General features: G+C 40.3%; 1 protein-coding gene across 1 annotated transcript in view; it reads right to left on the minus strand.

Moving 5' to 3' along the window:
* Positions 1-25,722, minus strand: part of CPQ (carboxypeptidase Q) — a gene marked incomplete at its 5' end in the record, with an annotated part of 363,297 nt that overhangs the window by 90,205 nt on the left and 247,370 nt on the right. The window contains 1 exon segment of the mRNA NM_001243691.1: positions 14,792-14,883. Coding sequence (NP_001230620.1) covers positions 14,792-14,883 — 92 coding nt within the window.

Genomic DNA, 25,722 nt, shown 5'->3' on the forward strand with positions numbered 1-25,722 from the left:
AGAATGTTGCCCATAGCTTTAAATATATAGGATAGCCTGACCATAACCAGACCAGAACAGAGACTAACAACATCGTGACCTGACCTATGGGGATAGCTACAAGAACAAAGGATCCAGGAGTTCCCGTCGTGGCGCAGTGGTTAACGAATCCGACTAGGAACCATAAGGTTGCGGGTTCGGTCCCTGCCCTTGCTCAGTGGGTTAACGATCCGGCGTTGCCTTGAGCTGTGGTGTAGGTTGCAGATGCGGCTCGGATCCCGCGTTGCTGTGGCTCTGGCGTAGGCCGGTGGCTACAGCTCGGATTCAACCCCTAGCCTGGGAACCTCCATATGCCGCGGGAGTGGCCCAAGAAATAGCAACAACAACAACAACAATAACAACAACAACAAAAAAGACAAAAAAAAAAAAAAAAAAAAAAGGATCCAACAAGAAATTTGCAACTACCAACCACGCCCCTTTCTAATCTTGCTGTAGGCTTTTTAAGCCCTGAAAGACCCATTTCCTTGCATAGCCCTGCCATAAATGTTTCTGTAACTCTGATGTTTCAGTATTGTTTGGCCTCACTGTGCAATGGGCACATGGACTTGTGTTCATTAACAGCTATGTGTAATTCCGGCAGAAGTACACAAAAGCCACAGCCCCCGGAAGTAGGAGACAAACTTCCAAAAAAGGTTACTGATTACCAAAAGACATGATGTTCTTGGGGTTTCCTGGGAAGAGCCTCTATCCCAGACAATAATTCAAATTTAAAAGAAGAAATGCTGCCGGCAGATCCATGGGTAAAACCAGGATGTGGTAAAACAGTGAATGAGTGCTGTTAAAGCTTAGTAGAAAGTTGCCAAGATGTATTAGAGTGTTCATTTCTTTAAAAGACTTTTCCATGTGTATAGACTTCTTTTTTTAAAAAATGCCTTTTAAAATATATTTTCAAGGAGTTCCCGTCGTGGCTCAGTGGTTAACGAATCCGACTAGGAACCCAGAGGTTTCAGGTTTGATCCCTGGCCTTGCTCAGTGGGTTAAGGATCCGGCTTGGATCCTGTGTTGCTGTGGCTGTGGTGTAGGCCAGTGGCTACAGCTCCAATTAGATCCCCTAGCCTGGGAACCTCCATGTGCCATGGGAGTGGCCCTAGAAATGGCAAAAAGACAATACATATATTTTTTTTTCAAATGTTATTCATTTTGTTATCTTAATAAAGGCTTTAGTTCTTCCTTTAGGAAATATTGGGAAAGTATGTCAAACCCCTTCTTGTGATCAGCTTACTAGGCTATGACTAAAGCAACTGACCTGGTAATGATGTGTTCTGTTGGTCAAATATCTAAGTGTAAAAAACTGCAACTGCTTGCTTGCTGAGCACACAATTAACAGTCATATTAAAATCTACCAAGACATAGCTAAATGTCAGAGACGATACGCTAAATGTTAGAATATCACATGTGTTACAAATCTCTTCTACCAAAAGGTAGGATTATGACATTAGAAAAGGCTTCAGAAGAAGGTTGTTGAGACTTCTTCCCAATAATGAATCAGCCTACTGTGACCAGCATGCCAAGTCTGACCACCTCCGCCTTCTCCCCCTCCTCTCTTTTTTTTTTTTTTTTTTTTTTTTTTTTTGTCTTTTTGCCTTTTCTAGGGCTGCACCCGAGGCATGTGGAGGTTCCCAGGCTAGGGGTCTAATCGGAGCTGTAGCTGCCAGCCTACGCCACAGCCACAGCAACGCGGGATCCTTAACCCACTGAGCGAGGCCAGGGATCGAACCCCCTCAACATCATGGTTCCTAGTCGGATTCGTTAACCACTGCGCCACGATGGGAACTCCTCCTCTCTCTTTTCTTCCCTACACCTGTTCCTCTCTTTTTTTTTATGTTTTATTGGAAAACATCTTGCTCATTTGTCTAGTATTGTCTATGACTACTTTGGCACTACAGTGACAGAGCTGAGTAGAGAGGTCATATGGCCTGAAAGTCCAAAATATTTACTATTTAGACTTTTAAAAAAGTGTGCCAACTCCTGCTTCAAAGGGAAGAAGACAGTCCCAGGCAAATTAAAACAGTGCTGGTGATTTGAAAGTGGTTTGCTGAGCTCTGTAACTTAGTGTGGCTTAAGTGCACGTGATGGGACAATTTAGTCTCAGAGGCCCTGACAGGTCATTTGTGGGACTAAGCATGACGCCACAGTTCAGATGTGTGCATCACTGTAGGCCAACCTAATTTCTTTAGGAAGTTCATGCAACATAAGTTCAGGACTATGCTATGGGTCCTGCTGGGTCAGATCCTGGCCTGGTTGGCGATGGTGAGGCACGGAGGCAAAAACTATTTGTGCATAGTAGGCAACATCTGGTAAACTGGTAAAAGAGATTGTTTACAAACTGAAGTCCTCCATGGATGCACAAATGGAGAATAAATGAGATAAGATGCCAGCCATAATAATTCATACCTCAGTGTTTTGGCACCATGTTCAGAACCAAATTTGAAAGGCTGTTGCCTTATTGGGGTTAGTGTTGGTAGCTGAGAAGTTGGGATATTGTTCTTTACATGTATTGGGCTAAAACCAACGCTCAAGTCAAACTGCACTGTGATCTGAAACCATCAGACCATAGTGTCCCATGACTGGAGACAAGGTCTTGCTATCTTAGGAACACGGAAAGATTCCATTCTAGCTGTCACTGCCAGCCTTCTTACTTTAAACTATTTCTTTTATACAGGGAAAAAACAACAACAACAACAACAAAAAAAAACAAAAAACCTAGCTAAGAATGATCCCTTCTAAAGAGATAAAGGAAAGAGGTGAGTGAAAGCCTACTCATGTTCACTCACAAGGTGGCCTAACATAATTGTCCTAATATCAAAGGGAATATTTTGATGTCTCTGCCCAGGGTGACATAATATCTATATATAAATACCACACAGAATATTCTGAAGTCCCATAGTCATGATGGAGTTCTCCACAAGGGGAAGCAAACGAATGCAAAAGAGAGCCCTTTCCTTTTTTAAAGAAAAAAAAAATCCACAAATTCTAATAAGAACTCAAAGAGCACCCAGGTGCGCTGTAGAAATTATATGAATGTTGGGACTACACGCGGCTCCAGACCAAGAACACACTGAGGTAAATGAAATTTAAGCCAATTTTGTGATGGGTTTGACAGACGAATGCAAATACCTAGGCACTGAAAGAAAAACACAGGATGCATACAAGCCCAGCCGTAATGATGGAAACAATAACCTCTGATTATACATCTATACTGCAGGGAACATTACCAGTATAAGAAAGGCCATTCTGGAGACACAGTCCAGACACAATTAGGCTGAATGAGTATATCAGGTCTATTATTTTTATAACCAGAGCTGCAAATGAGTATAAAACTGTCCTCACTCTAGCAATGTCCCTCTAGCTAAATTAACATTATATACAGCCAAAGGGCTGGTGAAATAAAAACACCTAAGTAAACCCATTCGCCCCAGATAACATGAGGATTCTCACAAGCATTTCTACATATCCTTTTCTTTTGGAGTGAAACATGAACCCAGTGTGGGTTGGGAAGCTGGCAGGAACTTCACTACTAAAAGAAGCTGGCATTTTTGTGTATTTACATAAGCAAAGAGGAAATTTTGTTCCTCGGCATGGCAACAACTAGAAATTCTGACAAAATATTATACGTATGCATTTCAACTTTTTCTGTTTTAAAGTTGGCTAGAGTTAGGCTAAACCAATGTATTTAGAATGATTGTACATCCCATCCTGCATTTAATAAAGCCTGTTTAAAATATTGCCTTTATTAATGACTGCCAGAACACGGCAGTGTTCATAATCCCAGTAATTCAATTGCCACTCGTTTGGGCAATAAATCAGGAAAAGGTTAAAATATTTTTCATGCCAGAATAGAACGTATCAATCTATTTTATTTGATAACTTTGTGTAATGAGCCTTTCTCAAGGCTAGATTACCTACCTCATTATAATTATGCCAGATCATATTTTTGCTTGAAAAGGAAAAGATTAAAAAAAATGCTAGGGATCCGGTGGAAACTATTCTATTTTTAGCACATGAGAAATGGCATCCTGCTCTCCTCCCAAGAGTAAAGAAAAAAGTAACATTGTTGGTGTGCAAAACCAGATTAGGCGAATGGCATCTGGACAACACTCATTTTACTCATTGACCTGAAAATTCAATAAACTCATCTATCATGTTTTTTAATTCCAAAGTTAAATTCCACTCCTATAAGTAAACTCTGAAAAATCACTAGAGCACAATAATATCCTTCTGTATGTGGTCACCCTTCCTTCTCAGTGAATGCAAGCTGACTTCAACTAAAAAAGCAGTTCATATTTTTAAAAAAATAATAATTTCATCAAAAAAGAATATCACAAATCATTTTCTGACATCTTTCTTCCCCCCACTTTCTAGAACAACCTTTTTTTTTCTGGGCACAAGGGGAATCCCTTTCCCAAACCCTTTGGGGGCTCATTCTTGCCTCAGGCTTGTTGAGTTCCAGCAGATCCAGTGGCTGTGGTAGGTCTGTGTTCTAGCGAGTCAGCTGTGGTTACAAGCAGGCTTGCATTTGTGTGTCCTGCTCTTCCAAGGTATTCCTCCAAATTGAAATAAGGTCACTCCAACCATTAACAGCCCCACAAACTTCATGCAGGGTAAAAGGGCCTTGGATCGCGTTAAGCCATAAGATGGCACAGAGAATTATGGTGGAAATCTTGGGCAAGGAAGCAGAAAAGGGTGAAAGAATGACTACTGTTACAAGTGCAGACAGGGAGTTCCCGTTGTGGCGTAGTGGAAACGAATCCCACTACGCACCATGAGGTTGCGGGTTGGATCTCTGGCCTCGCTCAGTGGGTTAAGAATCCGGCATTGCCGTGGGCTATGGTGTAGGTCGCACCTGGCTCTGATCTGATGTTGCTGTGGCTGTGGTGTAGGTCAGCAGAAACAGCTCCAATTAGACCCCTACCCTGGGAACCTCCACATGTAGCGGGTGTGACCCTCAAGACAAAAAAAAAAAAAAAAAAAAAAAGAAGTAGAGACAGAACTTTTCTTGGGACTCTTGAGAACTGCCCTTTGAAAAATACAGTCACAGGAATGCTCAAAATAAAAAGTCTAACAAATATGTATTGGGAAGCATGGGGCGCAACTGGGACTCTCCTACTGCTGGTGGGAATGTGGAATGGTTTAGCCTCCCACCACTTCAGCAGTTTCTAACAAAGGCAAACATTCTCCTATCATATGACCCAACAAAGCCTACTCCAAGAAAAGAAATGCATATGTTCACCAAAAGATCTGTTACCAAAATGTTCATATCAGCCTTATGTATCAGAGCTAAAATTAAAAGCAATCCAAACGACCATCAACAGGAGAAGGGATAAAGATGTCATGATACAAACCATTGACATAGTTTGTATAGCAAATTACTTTGCAAGAGAGAAACAAACTACAGTTCTGCAACAACCATGGACGAATTGCAAAACCGTACTGTTTATTTAGCGCAGGAAGCCAGACTCAAGAGTACATACTGTGTGACTAGAGTTCAAGAACAGGCATAACCAATCTGCGGTGATAAAAATCAGTATAATAGTTACCCTTGGTGGAGTCAGAGGTTGATCTGAAAGGAAAATTTCTTTTTTTTAAGTGATTTTTACTTTTCCCATTATAGTTGGTTTACAGTGTTCTGTCGATTTTTTTTTTTTTTTTTTTTTTTTGCTTTTTAGGGCTGCACCTGCAGCATATGGAGGTTCCCAGGCTAGGGGTCAAATCAGAGCTACAGCTTCTGGCCTGCACCATAGTGACAGCAACACAGGATCCAAGCCACATCTGCGACCTGCACCACAGCTCATGGCAATACTGGATCCTTAACCCACTGAGGGAGGCTAGGGATTAAACCTGCATCCTCACGGATCCTAGTGGGGTTTGTTAATCACTAAGCAATGATGGGAACTCCTCAGTTTTCTACTGTATAGCAAAGTGACCCAGTCACGCACATACATATACATTCTTTTTCTCACATTATCCTCTGTCATGTTCCATCATAAGTGACTAGATAAGTTCCCAGTACTATACGGCAGGATCTCATTGTTTATCCATTCCAAATGCAATAGTTTACATCCATTAACCCCAGGCTCCCAGTCCATCCCATTCCTTCCCCCTCCCCCTTGGCAACCACAAGTCTGTTCTCCAAGTCCATGAGTTTGTTTTCTTTCTATAGACAGGTTCATTTGTGCCATATATTAGATTCCAAACATGTGATATCATATAGTATTTGCCTTTTGCTTTCTGACTTACTTCACTTAGTATGAGAGTCTCTAGTTCAATCCATGTTGCTGCAAATGGCATTATTTTGTTCTTTGCTGAGTAATATTCCATTGTGTATATATACCACATTTTCTTAGTCCATTCATCTGTTGACGGACATTTGAGTTGTTTCCATGTCTTGGCTATTGTGAATAGTGCTGCAATGAACATACGAGTCCATGCGTCTTTTTCAAGGAGAGTTTTGTCATGATATATGCCCAAGAGTGGGATTGCTGGGTCATGTGATAATTCTATATTGAGTTTTCTGAGGTACCTTCCCATACTGTTTTCCATAGTGGTTGTACCAATTTATGTTCCCACCAATAGTGTAGGAGGGTTCTGAAAGGGAAATTTTCTAGGAAAACAGGAATGCTCTATATACCTGGGTGATGGTTACATGCGGTTATAATATACATTGAGTTGTATACTTAAGATCTTGCGTTTTTATTTCTAAATAATAATTAGATCTCAATAAAACACTGTTAGCATGAAAAGTGTGTTACTTCTAAACAAATTAATAAACATAAAGCACAGTCCATATACACATAAATAATTCTCAAGTTGATGTGCTAATGTGAAGAAAGAGACAGTGGAAAGAACTTCAGCACCAGGAAATAAAAGTTTATAGCTTGTCAAAATATGTGAAGTAGCCTTTATTAAGAGAAAAATCTGTATACATTCTCTATGGAACCTTCCGCTATGAACTGCTACAGACATGCTGGATGGACACCAGGAATGATTTCTATTCTGTGGACTCCAACATATAGTGAAAAATTCAGCCTATCCTGTTTGAATTATACTACTTAGGAATGCCACCAAAATGTTTATACACTTTTTTGAGCCAAAGTTTGTTTCCTTGGAAAGTGTGTTTTAGATATCATAATAAAATTCTATTTTAGCTTCAAAATTTATACACAAACTACAAATAGCCTCACATATTTCACAATAATTTAGTAGGGCTAGCAATTATTATAATAATTTAACTAATACCTCATTAGAAAGCCTAATTGTGAAGTAAAGATAGCTATTAATCTGAATACAATTTTGAAAATTAGGCAATAAGTTTTATCATACAATTTATTTTTTATTTTTATTTTTTTTACTTTTTAGGGTGGCACTTGTGGCATATGGAAGTTCCCAGGCTAGGGGTCGAATCAGAGCTACAGCTCCTGGCCTACACCACAGCCACAGTAACACAGGATTTCAGCTGTGTCTGTGACCTACACCAGAGCTCACGGCAACGCCAGATCTTTAACCCACTGAGCAAGGTCAGGGATCAAGCCTGCGTCATCATGGATACTAGTCGGGCTTGTTACCACTAAGCCGTGGGAACTTCCTCATATAATTTTAAAATATTTTAGTTTATATTTTTCTCTGAATATATTAACTACAGTAAATTATAAACAAAGATATATTTACTAAGAAAAGGGTAATGAATATTAATGCTAATTTTATTACCACAAAATTTTAGCTATGCGTCCATAAAAATAGCCTTTATAGAACTTTTACTACTGAAAAGATTCGATGATGAGGAAGAAAGAACACATTCAGAGCAACAAAGAGAAGGAATAATAATTTTTTACATACTATTTTTCTCCATAATTAATGCTATGTAAAAATAGCTAACTTTCTTTTTAAATTCTTCCAAATAAGAATGCATATAAAAAAGGGTAGAACATATATATTTATACTATTACAATAATACCTTCCTCCAAAATGCTTAATTGGCTCCAAACAAAATTTATAAAATTATCATTTAGGCCATACAAAGTCATAAATATTGCATGGAAATAAAATGAAAATGTTTTATGATTTTTATGATATAGATTAAGGATCATTGAACTTTTTCTGTAAAGGGTAAGATACTTAATATTTTGGGGTTTGCAGGCCACATACAATCTTGGTCACTTAGTTAAAACATATAAAAACATTCTTGTCTTGAGATCTGTATATAAAGAGATGGATATGGCCCACAGTCCAGAATGCACTCATCCTTGATATAGATCACTAATGACCGTAACTATATCACAAAACTGCTAGCAGAGTTATTTTAAAAGTTCAAGTCTTTTATTTTTATAATCACCGCAGTAGATCCACCCCAAATAAAAATTCTGTTTCTGTTCAGTATCACCTATACCAATGCCAAAGTCTCACGGCGGCAGGGCTCATCAGTGTGAGAGGGAGGGGCTATCCCTTTTCCCTCCCTCCTGACTATTCGCTTCAAACCCACTCACTCCTCAAGGATGAGGTCCCCAACCTTCCTCAGGACTGACGCGTCTCAGCCATTTCTCTCCTTTTCTAACTCCTTTGTATCTACTGTATTAAGCCTCTGCACCTGTCAGCAAGCGTCCTTCACAAAAGTAAGATACTTCTAGTAAATAATTTAGAACTCATTATATTTGTTATACTGATTTTCTTATGTATGAGTTTAAAGTTAATTTTTCAGGGAGTTCCCGTCGTGGCTCAGTGGTTAATGAATCCGACTAGGAGCCATGAGGTTGCGGGTTCAATCCCTGGCCTTGCTCAGTGGGTTAAGGATCCCACGTTGCTGTGGCTGTGGCGTAGGCTGGTGGCAACAGCCCTGATTAGACCCCTAGCCTGGGAACCTCCATATGCCGCAGGAGTGGCCCTAGAAAAGGCAAAAAGATAAAAAATAAATAAATAAATAAAGTTAATTTTTTCAAGGTCCTTAATTTTAATTCAAGGTCCTTATGTCCAGTGACTATGACTTCTATTTCCCCCCTCCTTTCCCTCCGACCTTCCCTCCCTCTCTCCTCCTCTCCTTTCCTTCTTACCTTCGTTCCTTCTTATAGATTAGAAAGTACTCCACATCCTTAGCAATGTCTAGATCAGGGGTCACTAACTAATGTATTAGTTTCAAGGACTCATAATTTCATAGTGTTCTTATGTTCTACCCAAAAGAAGGCACTTGAATTTATCCTCGAAGAACATGCAGAGATGGGAAGAAAGAATTCAAGGCAAAGGAACTATACGATCAATGATGTGAAGAAAAACAAGTATGAAGTGTGTAAAGACTTACTCATTTTTGTCAGACGATAGCACCTGGACAAGACTAGTGGGGAACCATGTGGGGGGTGCCCAGGGCCAGGGAGCTGAGAAGGAGCCTGGATTCTATTGGCACTGGGAGGGGACTGAAGGTTTGGGGGCACTGGGTGGGCTTTGAAAGCTAGGCTTCAGAAAATTAACTTGATAGGTATAATGGAAAACCTGAACTAGAGAAAAGAGAGACCACGGAAAAGGAGGAAGCATCTGAAATGCTGGAACACAGACGCAATAGAGCTTTACTGCTGATTAGATGTGGGCACAAGGAGGAGGAAGGAGGACAAGGTGTTGGTGACATTTTGGTACCTGGAGGTGGAGGGATGATGCTGTCACTAAAGGTAAGATAAAGAGCTATCCTGAAACCAAAGGTCTATGTTTTCCATTTCTGTATCTACTTCTTTCCATCCCTGAAAATGCCGTTCAGACCACCCAGCAGTATACAGACACATGTATATGACAGCAACATGGATAGTTTCAAGATAAACCAGCTCCGTTAATGTCATTGCATGTCTCCTGAGTATATATTCATGCATATGTGTGTGTATACCCACAGACCCACATATACACACACAGACACACACACACACACACACACTAGTCTGTCAAACTCTTAGAAGTTTAAAATCAAGTAATTTCTGATATCATTCATGTATTTAGCAGGCTATGGTGAAACTCAAAAACTTGAGAGAAATAAACCTTTTTTCAGATCTAAAGAATTTCAATGGTTGGGGAAATTTCAAGCCAGAACCACTGCAGTTTAAACCCATTTTTTTTTTCTTGAAGTAGAATATATTATAGAAAATGAATGAGCTTCAAAATAGTTCCTTTAGGAGTCCAAGATGTATAAATTCTAAAAGCTCCTCCTTAAAATAGACATTTCTCCAAACAAGACATATGGATGGCCAAAAAATCCCATGAAAAGATGCTTAACATCACTAATTATTACAAATGCAAATCAAAACTACTGTGAGGTACACCTTACACCAGCCAGAATGGCCATCATCAAAAAGTCTACAAATAATAAATGCTGGAGAGGGTTTTACACTTACACTTTTGCTGTGTTGGTGGGAATGTACATTGGTGCAACCACTATGGAAAACGGTATGGAGGTTCCTCAAAAAACTAAAAATAGAACAATCCCACTCTTGGGCATATATCCAAAGAAAACCATAATTTAAAAAGATACATGCACCCCAGTGTTCACTGCAGCACTATTTACAAGAGCCAAGACATGAAAACAACCTAAATGTCCATCACACAAAGGAATGGATAAAGATGTGGTACATATATATAATGGAATACTACTCGGCCATAAAAAAGAAAGAAATAATGCCTTTTGCAGCAACATGGATGGACCTAGAAACTATCATGCAAAGTGAAGTTAGTGAAAGACAGACATCATATGATATCACCTATATGTGGAATCTAAAAAAAAAAAGGATATAAATGAACTTATTTGCAGAACAGAAATAGAATCATTGACTTTGAAAAACTTATTACCTAAGGGGACAGGTGGGGGTGTGGGAGGGATGGGCTGGGGGTTGGGATTGGCATAGGCACACTGAGGTATATGGAATGACTGGCCAACAGGGACCTGCTGTATAGCACAGAGAATTCTACCCAGTATTCTGTGATAATCCATGTGGGAAAAGAATCTGAGAGAGAATGGATATGTGTATAAGTGTGACTGGGTCTTTGTTGTACAGCAGAAATGATCACAGCTTATTATTATTATCACAGCTTACCATTGCAATTAAATTATTAAACTGTAAGTTAACTATACTTCAATAAAATTAAAAAAAAAGAATTCAATTACTCTCTCACCCTCTGGATAAAGTGCAAACTTCTAAACATGGTTTGTGCCTTCTTGTCCAGGCTCTGTCTCGCTCTCTTCTCTGCTCCTACCACTGTGCATCTTGCGCTTGATGCAGCAGCCACTCTGAATGCCTCTATGTTTCTCCAGGGTGCTGTGCCCTCTTTAGCTCCAGCCTGGGCATGCAGAGGTCCTGCTACCATGGACTCCCCTCCCCTCCACCAACTCTTTTTTCTTATCTAGCTCTTCTTAGTCTTTAGGTGTCTGCTTAGCTGTCATTTCTCTCATGCAGTCTATCCTGACCCCTCCCCTAGGCCGGTTTAGGTGAACTTCCTGTCTCTGCCATAAATGGTTTGTTTATTCTTTATCAGAACACTTCACACATTATATCATGATTGTAGTGCAGTTGTTGGTGTCCTTTAGATTGGAATCTCAGTAAGGTCGGGCTGAATCTTCTTAATGGCAGTAAACCTAATGCCTAATACAGTGCATGAAATGGTAGATGCTCAGAGAATATTAATTGAATGTCGCTGAATCTAGAGCTCATATCTGATGTTCTTGTCCACCGCAACATACAGAAGATGATGATACTGACCCATCAACCAAAGGACATAATCTGGAATAATCTTATTCCCCAAGAACAATGGTGGCCATAAGAACGGAAGTGGTGAAAGAGTTGGGCATAAGACGTGGTCTTCCTTTTGCACAGTAAGGAACTATATTCAGGGACCAAGTTCATGACCTTAAACTTATTCCAAAGCTCTAAATAACTGAAATAGAGTAATAGAGACTGACTTTGTCAAATGATCAAAAAGGATATAAACACAACTCAGAAAACAGACCTCTCTCTGATTTTGGTGATTTACATGTACCAGATGTGTTCCTTCTAATCTGGAAAGGCAGGGAGAACAATCCAGCAGCAGCGGGTCGGACCCTCTGATCTGGGAATTCTTTGATTTGACACAGAGTATTTCTGAGCTTTTACATTTTGCCCTCTCTCCAATGTTGTTCTTGACAACCCCCATCTTTTTTTTTTTTTTTTTTTTTGTCTTTCTATGGCCGCACCCACGGCATATGGAGGTTCCCAGGCTCGGGTCTAACTGGAGCTGTAGTTGTCAGCCTACATCACAGCCACAGCAACACCAGATCTGAGCTGTGTCTGCGACCTACACCACAGCTCATGGCAATGCCAGATCCTTAACCCACTGAGCGAGGCCAGGGATCAAACCTGAAACATCATGCTTCCTGGTCGGATTTGTGTCCACTGCGCCACCACGGGAACTCCCCATCTTTTTTTTTAAGTTGAAGTTTAGTTGATGTGCAATATTGTGTTAGCTTCAGGTATACAGCAAAATAATTCAGTTATATATATATATATTTTCTTCTTTTTTTTTTCTTTGCCATGAGAGTAGCAACATTACAACAAAAATACCTACATGCATACATTGTATTTTATACACTGTATTTTACACAGATATGATAAAAGTATTTGTGATAGACTATCACGAAAGCCACATCTCTTTCCTTTACATATATATATATATAACCTATTTATTTATATATTTAATATCATTTTCTATTACAAGATATTGAATATAGTTACCTGTGCTATACAGTAAATCCTTGTTGCTTATCAACTTTTTGCATAATAGTTTGCCAGGGATTGGACCCGCAACCTCATGGTTCCTAGTTGGATTCGTTAGCCACTGAGCCATGACGGGAACTCCATGCAGGTATATTCTTAACCCACTATGCCATGGCGAGAACGCCAGTGGTTTGTATCTGTTAATCCCATGCTACTAATTTATCCCTCCCCACTTTCCTTTCCCCTTTGGTAACGATAAGTTTCTTTCTGGTGCCTCTGAGTCTTGTTTCTATTTCATCTATACATTCAATTGTATTATTTTTTAGATTCCACATATAAGTGAAATCATGCAATACTGTCTTTCTCTGTCTGGCTTATTTCACTTAGTATGATATCCACTAGGTCCATCCATGTTGTTCTAAGTGGCAATATTTCATTCTTTTTTATGGCTGAGTTTTGCACACACACACACACACACACACACACACACACACACACACACTTCATCTTCTTAAGCCAGTTGTCTGTTGATGAGCCCTTGGGTTGTTTCCACGCCTTGACTATGTAAATAGCACTGCTATGAACACTATTGAAGTTCATGTATCTTTTTGATTTAGAGTTTTTATCTTTTCCAGTAATCCCCAGGAGTGGGATTACTGGATCATATGGTAGCTCTATTTTTAGTTTTTCAAGGAAACGCCAGACTGTTTTCCACATGGCTGTACCAATTTCTATTCCCACCAATAGTGTAGGAGGGTTCCCTTTTCCCCACACCCTCTCCAGCATGAATTATCTGTAGGTTTTTTGATGATGGCCATTCTGGCCAGTATGAGGTGATGTGCCATTGTGGTTTTGATTTTCATTTCTCTAATAACTAATAGTGTTGAGCCTCTTTTCATGTGTCTGTTTGCCATCCATATGTCTTCTTTGTAGAAATGTCTGTTTAGGTCTTCCACCCATTTCTTGATTTTTTTTTTTTTTGTCTTTTTGTCTTTTTAGGGCCACACCCACAGCATATGGAGATTCCCAGGCTAGGGGTTCAATCAGAGCTGTAGTCACTGGCCTACACCACAGCCACAGCAACGCCAGATTAGAGCTGCATCTGTGACCTACGCCACAGCTCACGGCAATGCCAGATCCTTAACCCACTGAGTGAGGCCAGGGATTGAACCCGCAACCTCATGGTTCCTAGTCGGATTCGTTTCTGCTGCGCCATGATGGGAACTCCAATTTTTTTATTTTGATATTGAGTTATGAGCTGTTTGTACATTTTGGCTATTAACCCTTTGTCAAACCCATTGTTTGCAAATACTTTTGCCCGTTCTGTAGGTTGTCCTGTTGTTTTGTTGATAGTTTCCTTTGCTGAGCAAAAGCCTTTAAGTTTGATTAGGTCCCATCTGTTTCTACTTTTCTGTGGGAGTTCCTGTCCCTTATCTTAAATGTGGTCTTGTATTTCTATTTGTGATCTTCCACTATCACCTTCTTGCCTCAACTTGGCTTTTGCCTAATTTTAGTCAGTGTCAGACCACACTGTCTTCAACATTCCCAGGTCTGAGAGCTTTGGTTGCTGCCATTCCCACGGCCACTATCAATGCTCCTGGCTGACTCAAGGTCTCAGGATGTGGCTTTCAAATACCAGCACTCCCAGAAGGATATGAGACATCCAGGTAGGGGGGTGGGCTCAGTAGGAACAGGGAATGTTAACCTATTACTATTTCTCTGGCATACATGAGTATAGCAGAACTAGAATGTTTAAGAAAATGGCCACTCGGTAGGTGGAATTTTTCTCAGGCCACCAACTAATGTTGAAATGGAAAAGCCCTCAGCACCACCCAAGCACTCTCCCTCACCAGGGCATTCTCCTTTATGCAGCTGGATGAAGAAGGCTTGTGCCAGGGGCGTTTGCCATGGGCAGCCTGGCACAAAGTACTCTGGAGTTTTCAGGATAATTAAGAAAAATTTAAACCAGAAGCATCAGCGCTTTTGATGTATTTACACTGATACTATATGCACAAATGCCCAGCAGTCCACGGCTGCCTTCTTACCTTGTGTAATTGGTAATACTGGAAAGCACCGATTCCACCTTGCTCTTCTGCAGTCCAGAGCACCAAACGCAGAGTCCTCTTTGGACGCAGCCCTGGAGAAAATAATAAAATAAAACTAGTGATTTTTCAGTTGATTTTGAATTTTTAAAAACTGGCAGGGCCCCCTCATCTGCATTCTGGAGGCAGAAGAAACTCAGAGGCCTTCACCTCTTGCTGGAGTGCTTACCTGATTCAGGGTGTAGCTGACACGCAAAGGATTACCCCCACGGCTGACCTGCAGAGCAGGTTAATGAGGAAAGGGGATGTGACAAATGCTGTCTGCAGGCCAGGCAGTGAGAGCATCTATTCACATCCTTAGCTGGACAACTTGCTCAGCAAAACACAATGGATGGCCAAGTGCATTGGGATATTAGATTGCATCCAGAAAATGCAATTAGAAAAACTCTAGGCAGATCAGGAGGTCTTCCAATGACTGACTGAAACCCAAACACTTGTCTCTGCTTTAAGGTAAGATGTGTAAGGGATGGCTTCTTAATCTAAATTCCCAAGTATAGCTGGCTGCCCATCCTTAGCAATGTAAGGATTGTGAAGCAGATACATTTATGTTTACCCATTGTCATGTTCCTCTTCTTCATGGAAATAGAAGGTCACTTTAAGGTCAGTGAAATGCATGAGGATGGCATTTTCATCTTGTTATTGCACAAACAGCATGGTGGCAATTTCATTAATTTGGGAAATACAAGTTTGTATCCTGCAGTTATTAAAGCTACTGGCAGATCTGGCAGATCTAGAACCACTTTTTTTTTTTTGGCTTATTAGGGCCACACCTGTGACATACGGAAATTCCCAGGCTAGGGATTGAATCAGAGATGAGGCTACCAGCCTATGCCACAGCCACAGCAATGTAGGCTCTGAGTGGCATCTGTGACCTACACCACAGCCCATGGCAATACCGGATCATTAACCCACTGAGCGAGGCCAGGGATTGAACCTGTATCCTTATGGATGCTAGTTGGGTTTGTAACCTGTTGAGTCACAACACAAACTCCCTAGAACCATTTCTGAATGACTATGTTGGCTCAGTAGATGTTAACTACATGGCCAAACAGTATGCTAAGTGTTCCACTTTTGGACCAAGAATTAAAACTGGTTTCTGATTTGGACCTGATGATATTGTTTCTGAAAAATAACAAAGGCAGAACAACGTGACATTGGGCTTGAATCTAATTAAGAAGATCTGTCTTCTTAGAGTTCCCGTCATGGCTCAGAGGAAATGAATCTGACTAGCATCCATGAGCACATAGGTTTGATCCCTGGCTTCACTCAGGAGCTTAAGGATCTGGTGTTGCTGTGAGCTGTGGTGTAGGTTGCAGATGTGGCTCAGATCTGATGTTGCTGTGGCTATGGTGTAGGCCAGTGGCTACAGCTCCAATTCGACCCCTAGCCTGGGAACCTCCATATGCTGCGGGTGCAGTCCTAAAAAGGCAAAAAATAAAAAATAAAAATGAAAAGATCTGTCCTCTTGCCTCACTACCATAGGGAAGGTAACCATAGGAAGGACTTTAAATGGCTCAGAGATGGACCCACCACAAATGGCAAGTCTAACCACCAAGTACTGCCACCCAGGCACATGGCTTCTTCAAGAAGCAGGCTGGTTGACTGCAGCCTGGATAGTAAACGGTCCTGGGAAAGAGAGCTCTGTCCTGCCGCCTCTGAACACCAACAGGTATACCCCTTTCACAAGGCTAGTGCTAAGGCACTGAAAAGGAGCTGTGTTTTTCACTGAATTGAATATTGTGAAGCTACTTTACACTTGAGCATTTTCACATCTTTAACATAATTAAAAGAACACACGTTTAGGATGCAGGTTGACCCGAGTTACAATGAAAGCCTAGACAAGCAACTTCCACATTCAACTGTTCAGGAAATCCCACTGGGGTTTTCTTCTAAGTCCATCCAGAATCCAATTGTTCACCTCTGCTGTTCCTCTGGTCCAAGCTCCACCCTCGTTTGCCTGGACTGTTGCCGCTGCCTCCTAATTGGCCTCCTGGCCGCAATTCGTGCCCCTCTGCAGGTGATGGTCGACCACGCAGCCAGCAGGACCCTTCCTAATGTCAGCTTCTAGAGGAAAGGGATTTAAGCTTTTTGATCCAGTGTGATGCCCCAGTGCTTTCTGGCACACATGGTGCCCAATAAATAGGTACTGAGTGAATAAATGAGTCCATAGAGGGGTACCTCACTTAGGGTAAAATTCAAAGCCCTCGACCACTGTCCCAGCCTCATCTCAGAAAACTTTCCTGCTCACTCATTTACAGGCCAAGTGGTTATAGATGAAAAAGGCGGACAAATAAGGTGAGTCCTGCTATCAATAGGTACAGGCTGTGTAACCAGTGGGAAACTGATGTACCTGAACTTGAGCTTCCTTATCGGAGGAATAGAGGGAATATCACATGCCTATGATATAACAGTTTCCCAAGGTGGTTGTGAGGATGAAATGAGATGTGACGTGATGATGTATGTAAGACAGTGTGTGTCTACCAGACATTCAATGAATGAATTATAAAAGTACGTGATGGATAGCCAGGCACAGAGCATACCCTTTTAGCCCTTTTGCCCCCAGGGAGAAGGGGCATCTACACACTCAAGATAATCTTCCAAAATCATTCACTTGTCTGCTGAAGAGGAATCTTGAGGTGCCCACTGCCTGCCCTCCCAGCGTCAAACCACCTACGCACATTCAGAGCACAAACAAACTGTCATTGGAGAAATAAATCTAATTAGTCCATCTAAAGATCACAGTCACTGGCTCCTCTAGCAGAAATGTGCTTAACATCAATTTAAATCAAATGATGTTTTGATTGCAACATAAAAAATAAAAATAAAAAAGGATAAAGTAGGGCAAATGAAAATTTTGAATATTTTTAAGTCCGTAAAAAAGGAAAAAAAATGTTCTGTTTACATGTTTCTGTATCTACCAGCAAAACGATACCAAATTATTAAAATGATGGCTAGATCAAGGGACAGTTAGCACAAGTTGGAGAAAAATGGACTTTTAAAAGCGAATGCCCTGAATATCCCCATAGATTTGGTGTTCCATTTGCAAGTCATTATGGTACAAGATTAGTCTCCTTCATGTTTCAAATCAGCCAGATGGCCAGTGATGTTACATTAAGATAACAAAAGAGTAATTGGTTTGGAGTGAGGAGCTCTAAGACCTCCAAACAACAGCAGTTTAGCTGGTGCGTGGCCGGCCCTGAGGAGACAAAGAGAGCCACCTCTAGCCCTGGAGAAGCTCAGTCCTTATCTTACTCCATGATCAAGGTGAGAGCCCAACAGATGAGTTTAGGAAACCAGTGGTTAAGCAAATATCTGACTGATTTCCAAAGTCTCTTTTCTGCTCTGACATTCCGACTGTCCCTGGAACCTAAGAGAAATGTATGGGGCTTCGCTCAGTACTAGACCTCGACCCTAGCATGGAGCTTGGGCCCCCAGGCCACCCGAATCCACAGTTGGGCAGCATGGGGCAGCAGGAAGTGTTGGCCGTGGAATCTCAATAACCATTCGATTCCCTACCCTGCCACTTCTAGCTCTGTGACTTTAGATTAGTTACTCAATCTTTCAGAGCCTGAGATGCTTCATCTTACACAATAAGGAAAAGGGTAATTGCCTCTTTACCATTCTTGGGATTGTCAAGAAAAGTAAATGCTGCAACTAGAGCTTCTCATACTAAGTGACATAAGTCAGAAAGAGAAAGACAAATACCAAATGTCTTATGTGGAATCTAAAATGTGGCACAAAGGAAACCTATTTACAGAACAGAAACAGACTCACACACATAGAGAATAGACTTATAGTTGCCAAGTGGGAGGATGAGGGAGTGGGATGGATGGGGAGTTTGGGGTTAGTAGATGCAAACTATTACATTGAGAATGGATAAGCAATGAGGTCCTGCTGTATAGCACAGGGACCTATATCCAGTCACTTGCGATGGAACATGATGGAGGATAATGTGAGAAAAAGAATGTATATATATGACTGGGTCACTTTGCTGTACAGCAGAAATTGACACAACATTGTAAATCAACTATACTTTAATAAAAAATGTAAAAAAAGAAAAGTAAATGAGACAAGGCATATATATATATCTATATATAGATATATAGATATATATATATATATGTATAAAATAAAGCAGTTTCTGGCACAAAGTAGGTTTTCAAGTGTTGTTTGTTAGCATCTCTCTACATAACTCCACACGACTTTTCAGTTTGTGCCAATGATCTCCAGGGAGAGAACTAGGAGAGAGGCATCTTTCCCCTAGCCTGGGAACCTCCATGTGCTGTGGGTGTGGCCCTAAAAAGCAAAAAATAAAATAAAATAAAAATAACGTCCCCTACAATAAGAAAGCAATAACACCGAGAGCAACACAACAAACTGATATAAGAGGTCAAACATAGGGCTCTCCAGTTCATAGTAAAACTGGGGTAAGTGACTATCTCAGTAGTAACAGTAGCTCACTGCCCTGGCCCTGGCTCAGTGGTATGCAGCACCAAGCTGAGGCAAGCACGTGAAATAAGTCTTAGAATTGGAGGTGAAAGGGAGGACTCTGGGCTTAAGAGTTGGGCCTCATTGAGACTTTGTCAGCAGATAGGCAATGCATTTCCCCAAAAATATAATGAAACTGCCCAGAGATCTCTTGACCTCCCAGAATTTCTATTAAGAACTTCAGAAGGTACAGCCAACCTTTTACAGCATTACAGCTTTCCTTGCAAGAGCATAAACTCCTGATAATATGTCAGAACTTTGTCTTTGTTTATGAAATATGACATACATGCCTTTCACTTTCATTTTACCGAGGAGAGTAATAATGCGATGGGGAAAATAGGCCTATGAGAAAAGATGACAACAATTTGGAGTTTATTTTTTGTTAGTATCGCATTTAAAGATAAGAAGGCTGAGCATTAAACCAATCAATGGAGACGGTCACCTGACTGTCCTTCACTTGCCTGAAGAATGGGACAAAATAAAATAGGCTTCGATGAATCCAGCTTTGTGGATAGAGTCCCCAGTCTACAATAGAACCATGAATTCTAAAGAATACCGTTTGTTAATAAACTATATTAACCCAACTGCCTGTTTACTACTCTGTTTCAGTCCTGCCAGAACTGTGTATTAAGTACTGTTCTCCATTCTGAGACCTAATTTTGCAGAGAAAACACAATTTTCTCTTACAGCAAATGTACTCATTTTCCACATAAATGCATTAGTTCACAAATACACTGGTTGTCCAGCTCTCCTTTATCAACAATTCAAAAGAGGAAGCCTTCATTTAAAGAGTTCTATTAGTGCAGTAGAGTTGACTAGTACAAATGTCGTTATCTGAGTGTGAGAATACATAGTGATATTAGCATATAAATTGAGTGTGACAGGGCAATAAGCATAGTGGTTAAGCACATGGGTTTCGGGGTTGAGACCTATTTCCACCTTGGACAAGTTACATAATTCACCATATAATACACATTATCACTGATTTTTAAAAGTAAGGGATCTGGTTATACAAAGGTTAATTATTTTAGTGAAGTAAATTGCAACTACTTTTCTTTATAGGCAAGAACAGAAAATTGCTTGGAGGAAGATCTTTTGTTCTTAGAAGAATGCCTTGATTTTTCTTTTTTTTCCAGAGGCCACGCCTGTGGCATTATGGAGGTTCCCAGGCTATGGGTTGAATGGGAGCTGCAGCTGCTGGCCTACACCACAGCTACAGCCACACCAGGTCTGAGCTGCATCTGTGACCTCTACCACAACCCATGGCAATGCTGGATCCTTAACCCATGGAGTGAAGCCAGGGATCGAACCCTCATCCTTATGGATACTAGTCAGTTTTGTTACCACTGAGCCACAATGGAACTCCTAAGAATCACTTGATACCTTTCTTAGTTATGCAACCATAAGGCAATTAGGTATTTTGGGGGGCATTGGAGCAGGGCAACAAACTTTTTTTCAACTCTTTCTTGCTAGCTGCTACCTCTTGATCCATCTGGAGGAACACCTTGGACATTGGACATGAGATAAATCAGAGTGTAAGAGGAGCTGAGGGCCTCCTGGGAGGAAAGCACAGGGTCCTCACCCCTGCTTCCTTGAGCTGGGGGCCAGGGAGGAGAGAACTGTTGGGTCAGCATGACAGTGACTAAAGTCTTAGGGCAGGGGCAGATCCTGGAAACCACTAGAACAAAGTGACCTTGATGAAGAGAGGAGTCTCGGCTATTGGCCTGGGTGTAACATAGTGGCCTAAGATTCAAAAGGAGGGCTAATTTTAGTCTAGCATGTGGCCAAGACCAGAAGCTTCCTCCAGATCCAGCAGAGGTTATGAGTTAGAGAAGAGCAGCTGAGGATGGGAACATAAACAAGAGAGCTGGAACCTCGCTTCCCAAATAGGCACCACTGTAATTTAGGGGTGCAAAGAGGGCCATGCAGCCAGAAGGGATGGCAGTCACAGGTGGATCCAGCCACAGGTTTCTGGAGGAGGACTGACCCCATTTGCCCCAGAGACCTCAAGAGGAGTTAATACACTTCCCGCTAATAAGGCCTGTGGAGGCTTGGATGATAAGCTATAAAGGAGATTAAAGAGATGTGATCATATTTATAATCTATGTTTGTGGAGCAGGTCATAAGAGTTATAATTTCCATAACTCAAAGGGAACAGTCTTACCTTATTATAACAGTTAGGATTCTATTAGCCAGGAAAATCACAATTAATCATTGCTGAAGTAGAAACACTGTGGCTACCAGAATGTGAAGGTCATTTCTGGCCTTAACCTAGTTTTCTGCTCTTATCTCCTGCTTCTTCCTCTCATTCTAAGCTCCAGCCACATCACATCTCCTACCAGTCCCTGAACTGAGATGCCATGCTATCACAGACTTCTGGTCCTTTGTAGGTGCTCTTCTTCCTATCTAGAATGCCCCTTCAACTATTCCATCTGGAAAACTCCTATTCATTCAACAAAACCCATCACTAACATAAAGTAACACATTACTTTATCTGGGGAGGCTCCCCTAACTCTAGGGAAAAACTGGTTGTTGCTTTCTCATTGTTCTTCTAGAACTTCATACAGACTTCTCTTTTCATTTTTAGCCACACTTAACTGTTGATCTCCTCACTAGACTATTAATTTTCTGAAACTTCCTCATTTCTCTTTTTCTTTCCTTCTTTCTTTTTTTCATGGCCACACCTGTGGCATTACAGAAGTTCCCAGACTAGAGGTGGAATTGACAGCCACAGCAACACCTGATCAGAGCCACATCTGCAACCCAGGCTGCAGCTTGCATAGTGGGAACTCCTTATTTCTCCTTTTCTTAATCTTGGTCATGGACCCGATATGTAACAAATTCTGAATAAGAGTTTATTGACTAATTGAATAAATGAATGAGTGAATAAATATATTCATATCAGTTTAAATATAGCTACTGCCTTTTCATTTAATCTAAAGCATACTAGTGACTCCTCAGTTCAGAAAGTAAAGATTTGCTCTTTTTTGTGAAACCAAAGGCCAAAACCACAGTGAAACCACCCCAGTAGCCTCTCTAATTAGATGTGCTTCAACTTCCACATTTGCTTCAGTTGCTCTTACGCTTACCTACTTTCGTAGTACAGATGGATCTCGTCAAAATGATTACATCAATAGCTTTTGTCAAGTCATTAAAGAAACACATTATGGTCACAGAAATTTTTTCATCAACTAATTACATTAAATGATAAGTATTTGCACTTTAAGCTTTGAAGGCTCTCTTTAATTTTTTACTTCAATTTTTTTTCTGACTATACAACAATATACCCTTTTAAAAATGGAAAACAATAAAAAATTAGAAAACACAAACAGCTTAGAAGCCTCTTGTCATTCCTCACGATTTTTGTCTGTATAATACGCATACACATATAAGAAGTAATTTTTATAGGTGATTGTATAGGACTTTTTCCACTTGAAAATCAGGGCATATACAGTCTTTACTATAATCAATAATCTTCAAAAAAGTGACTCGAGATTTTCACTCTTCTGTTATTGTTGAATATTTAAGCTTTTTCTTTTTTATCCCTAGGGCAAGTTCTTAAAATTAAAAATAGTGAGTTTAAATTGCATTGCAAAGGAGTGGATAAGCAACACGATCCTGCTGTATAGCATGGGGAACTGTATCTAGTCACTTGTGCTGCAGCATGATGGAGGAAAATGTGAGAAGGGAAATGATGTGTATATGTGCATGACGGGGTCGCTTTGCTGTACAGTAGAAGTTGACAGAACACTGTCAATCAACTGCATGGAAAAATAAAAATCATATTTAAAAAAAGAAATCAGAAAAAAAAATAGTATAAACATTTTGGGGGCTCTTGAAACATGTCACCAACGCCCTAAAGAAAGCTTACCAATTTATTCCCACCAGCGCTTATGAGAATATTCACTTCTACTTAATGTGGAACTTTAAGTCTCATCGCCTTGATTTTTATGTATGTCAATATGTTATATCTAGTTCTGTATACTATATTTTACTCATTTTCAGCAAAATAATTACACACACGCACGTACACACAATCTGTAGTCTAGTTTAACTTGACTTAGACAAATGTTAAGTTTACATCTGATGCCTGACTAAAGTTAACACATGTGAATTTGTTTTTCTTTTTTAAAATGCCCGATAGCAAGGCTCTTTCATCAGTATATTTCTAAGATAATGTTAGTATCATGCAGGGATCACAAGCCTGATCTAGCTGATATTTTAAAACATACTATTTCTTTTTCCCTGTCATTATTTAGAGTGTTGTTATCTGCAAGGAGAAATTGAGAATCCTGGTTAATGACAGATTTGAACTCTGCATCACGCTTTTGTTAAAGAGTTCTACCTTGCAAAAACATCAAATGGGGAAGTTAAACAAATAGTGCAATTTTAAAGAAATGATGGTAAATCAGGCACAAGTACCAAGACCTCTCTTACAAATTCACAGTCACAAGATGCTTCTTTAAATTGTATTCCTTGGGAAGATCGTGCTGTGTGAGGAAGAACAAAAGCATTTGTGCTTGAATTGGGGATGATTAACAATAAGGCATCTCCGATAGACAACTGCAATGAGAAAATTTCCGGGGTCCCTTTTCAACACCAAACAGCAGATAGTAAGCATAGATGTTCTATGATGAAGCTGCTATCTATCACGAAGTTGCTCCTGCTAACCCCCTCAAGGGCTCCTTTTCAGGGTTACAGTGAAGAGGATGTTACCTACATTTCGAAAGATGCTCCTTGAGTATAAAATTATTTATAAAGTAACTTGGCTTTGACAAACAATTAATCATCATTTTTATCCTTGGTTCCATATAAGTTGGGGTTTTCAGGCCATGAAACATCTGGTAGCATCAATAAATACAGTTTCAAACAAAACACTCATCTTCTTGAGCACTGTTTCACCCTAAGCTCCCAAAGTGACTGCTGAATGTTCTTGTGTGGGGAAAATCTCCCCATACAAAGTCCAAGATCACCAAAAAATCTCTGGTACTCTTCCCCTTCTTCCCTCTCCATTGTGGCTATGATCATTTAAGCCCTTTGAGTTGTTACATTCGCCAACTAGCCAACGAACTGCTTCTTCTGATCCTCTCCGTAGAACTGCTTCCAGATTTATCTTCTTAAAACACTGCATTGACAACATCACTGGCTGAGGGAAAAACCTTCAGTCATTCATCATTTATAGCATTTATAGTCTGCCTCCGAACTCTTTTGAAGATGCAACTCTACCAGTGAAACATTTGAGTATGCTTCACTGCATGTGTATATTTATGAATAAATGATGCACGTACAATATTGTCAATACAGGTAATAAATATGAGTAAAAAATTAACGTGTTTTTTAAGAGAGAAAATAAGTATTTTCTTGGACCCAAATGATGGTCCTACATAATGCCTAGCTTTGGCAGCCCCTGGTTTCTAGCACTGAGTTGGTCCTGTCTAGTTAGGCATGTGGGGTCCTATGCAGACTGGCTCCAAACTGTTCCTCCAGACTCACCTCTTCTACCTTCTCCCCAAACCCTCATTTCAAGGCAAAGTGGCCTCTTCATTTTTTTCCTACCTCTGTGCTTTTCCTCACACCATTTCTCCCATCCTCTTTGCCCTTGCTTTTTTTTCCCCTTGATTTACCCATGTCCCAACTATCTTTAAGACCAAGTTCCAACTCCTCCTGCTCTACTCTTCTCTTTCCCTGAACTTCGAAGCTGTCATTTTCTGATTCACCCATTTGGCCACTGATCATGACAAATATAGTTTCTGCTTTTGATTTCTATACACAGCCCCTGGTCAATCAAAGAGTCCAGTACTATTAGTTGATGAATGGATTAGCATACCTAATGGAAATTGTTTTAAGCTGAAACAAGACAGAGATTAGATCTGTAAAAAGAACTTTTGGACAGAGGGTATTTTTAAACATTGAATCAGTTATCAACCACCTTTGTCTAAGGGAGAGCAAAGCCTGGAAATAAGGATAGGCTTGGGCAGGTTTGGAACATGGAAATAGACTGGAATCCCTGAACCTCTGTTAGATCTAGGTATATTATAATCGATGACTCTGCAAATACTGAACTCTACTCACAAGGACATGAGACTGACATTTTCTCCAGATAAGTCTTTGGCCTTCCAGAAGTGATGTTTATCTCAAATATTTTCATTCCTCAATTATGGAAAGTGTGAACACATCTGTACTCTTCAGATAAAAACAAACAAACGAACAAACAAAACAAAATAAAAAAAATAAAAAACAACTTAGAGAAAATGTAGGGTGTTTAACCTGAAATCGATGCTTCATAATTCAGCTGACCTTATGGGTAGTGGATATCTGACCATAGGGGCCTCTTGCTTTTCCAGGTCATTATGTCATGTCTTAGGTACAAAAGCCATTAGGGCAAG

This window comes from Sus scrofa, chromosome 4, assembly GCF_000003025.6.
Source record: "Sus scrofa isolate TJ Tabasco breed Duroc chromosome 4, Sscrofa11.1, whole genome shotgun sequence".
Lineage (NCBI taxonomy): Eukaryota > Metazoa > Chordata > Mammalia > Artiodactyla > Suidae > Sus > Sus scrofa.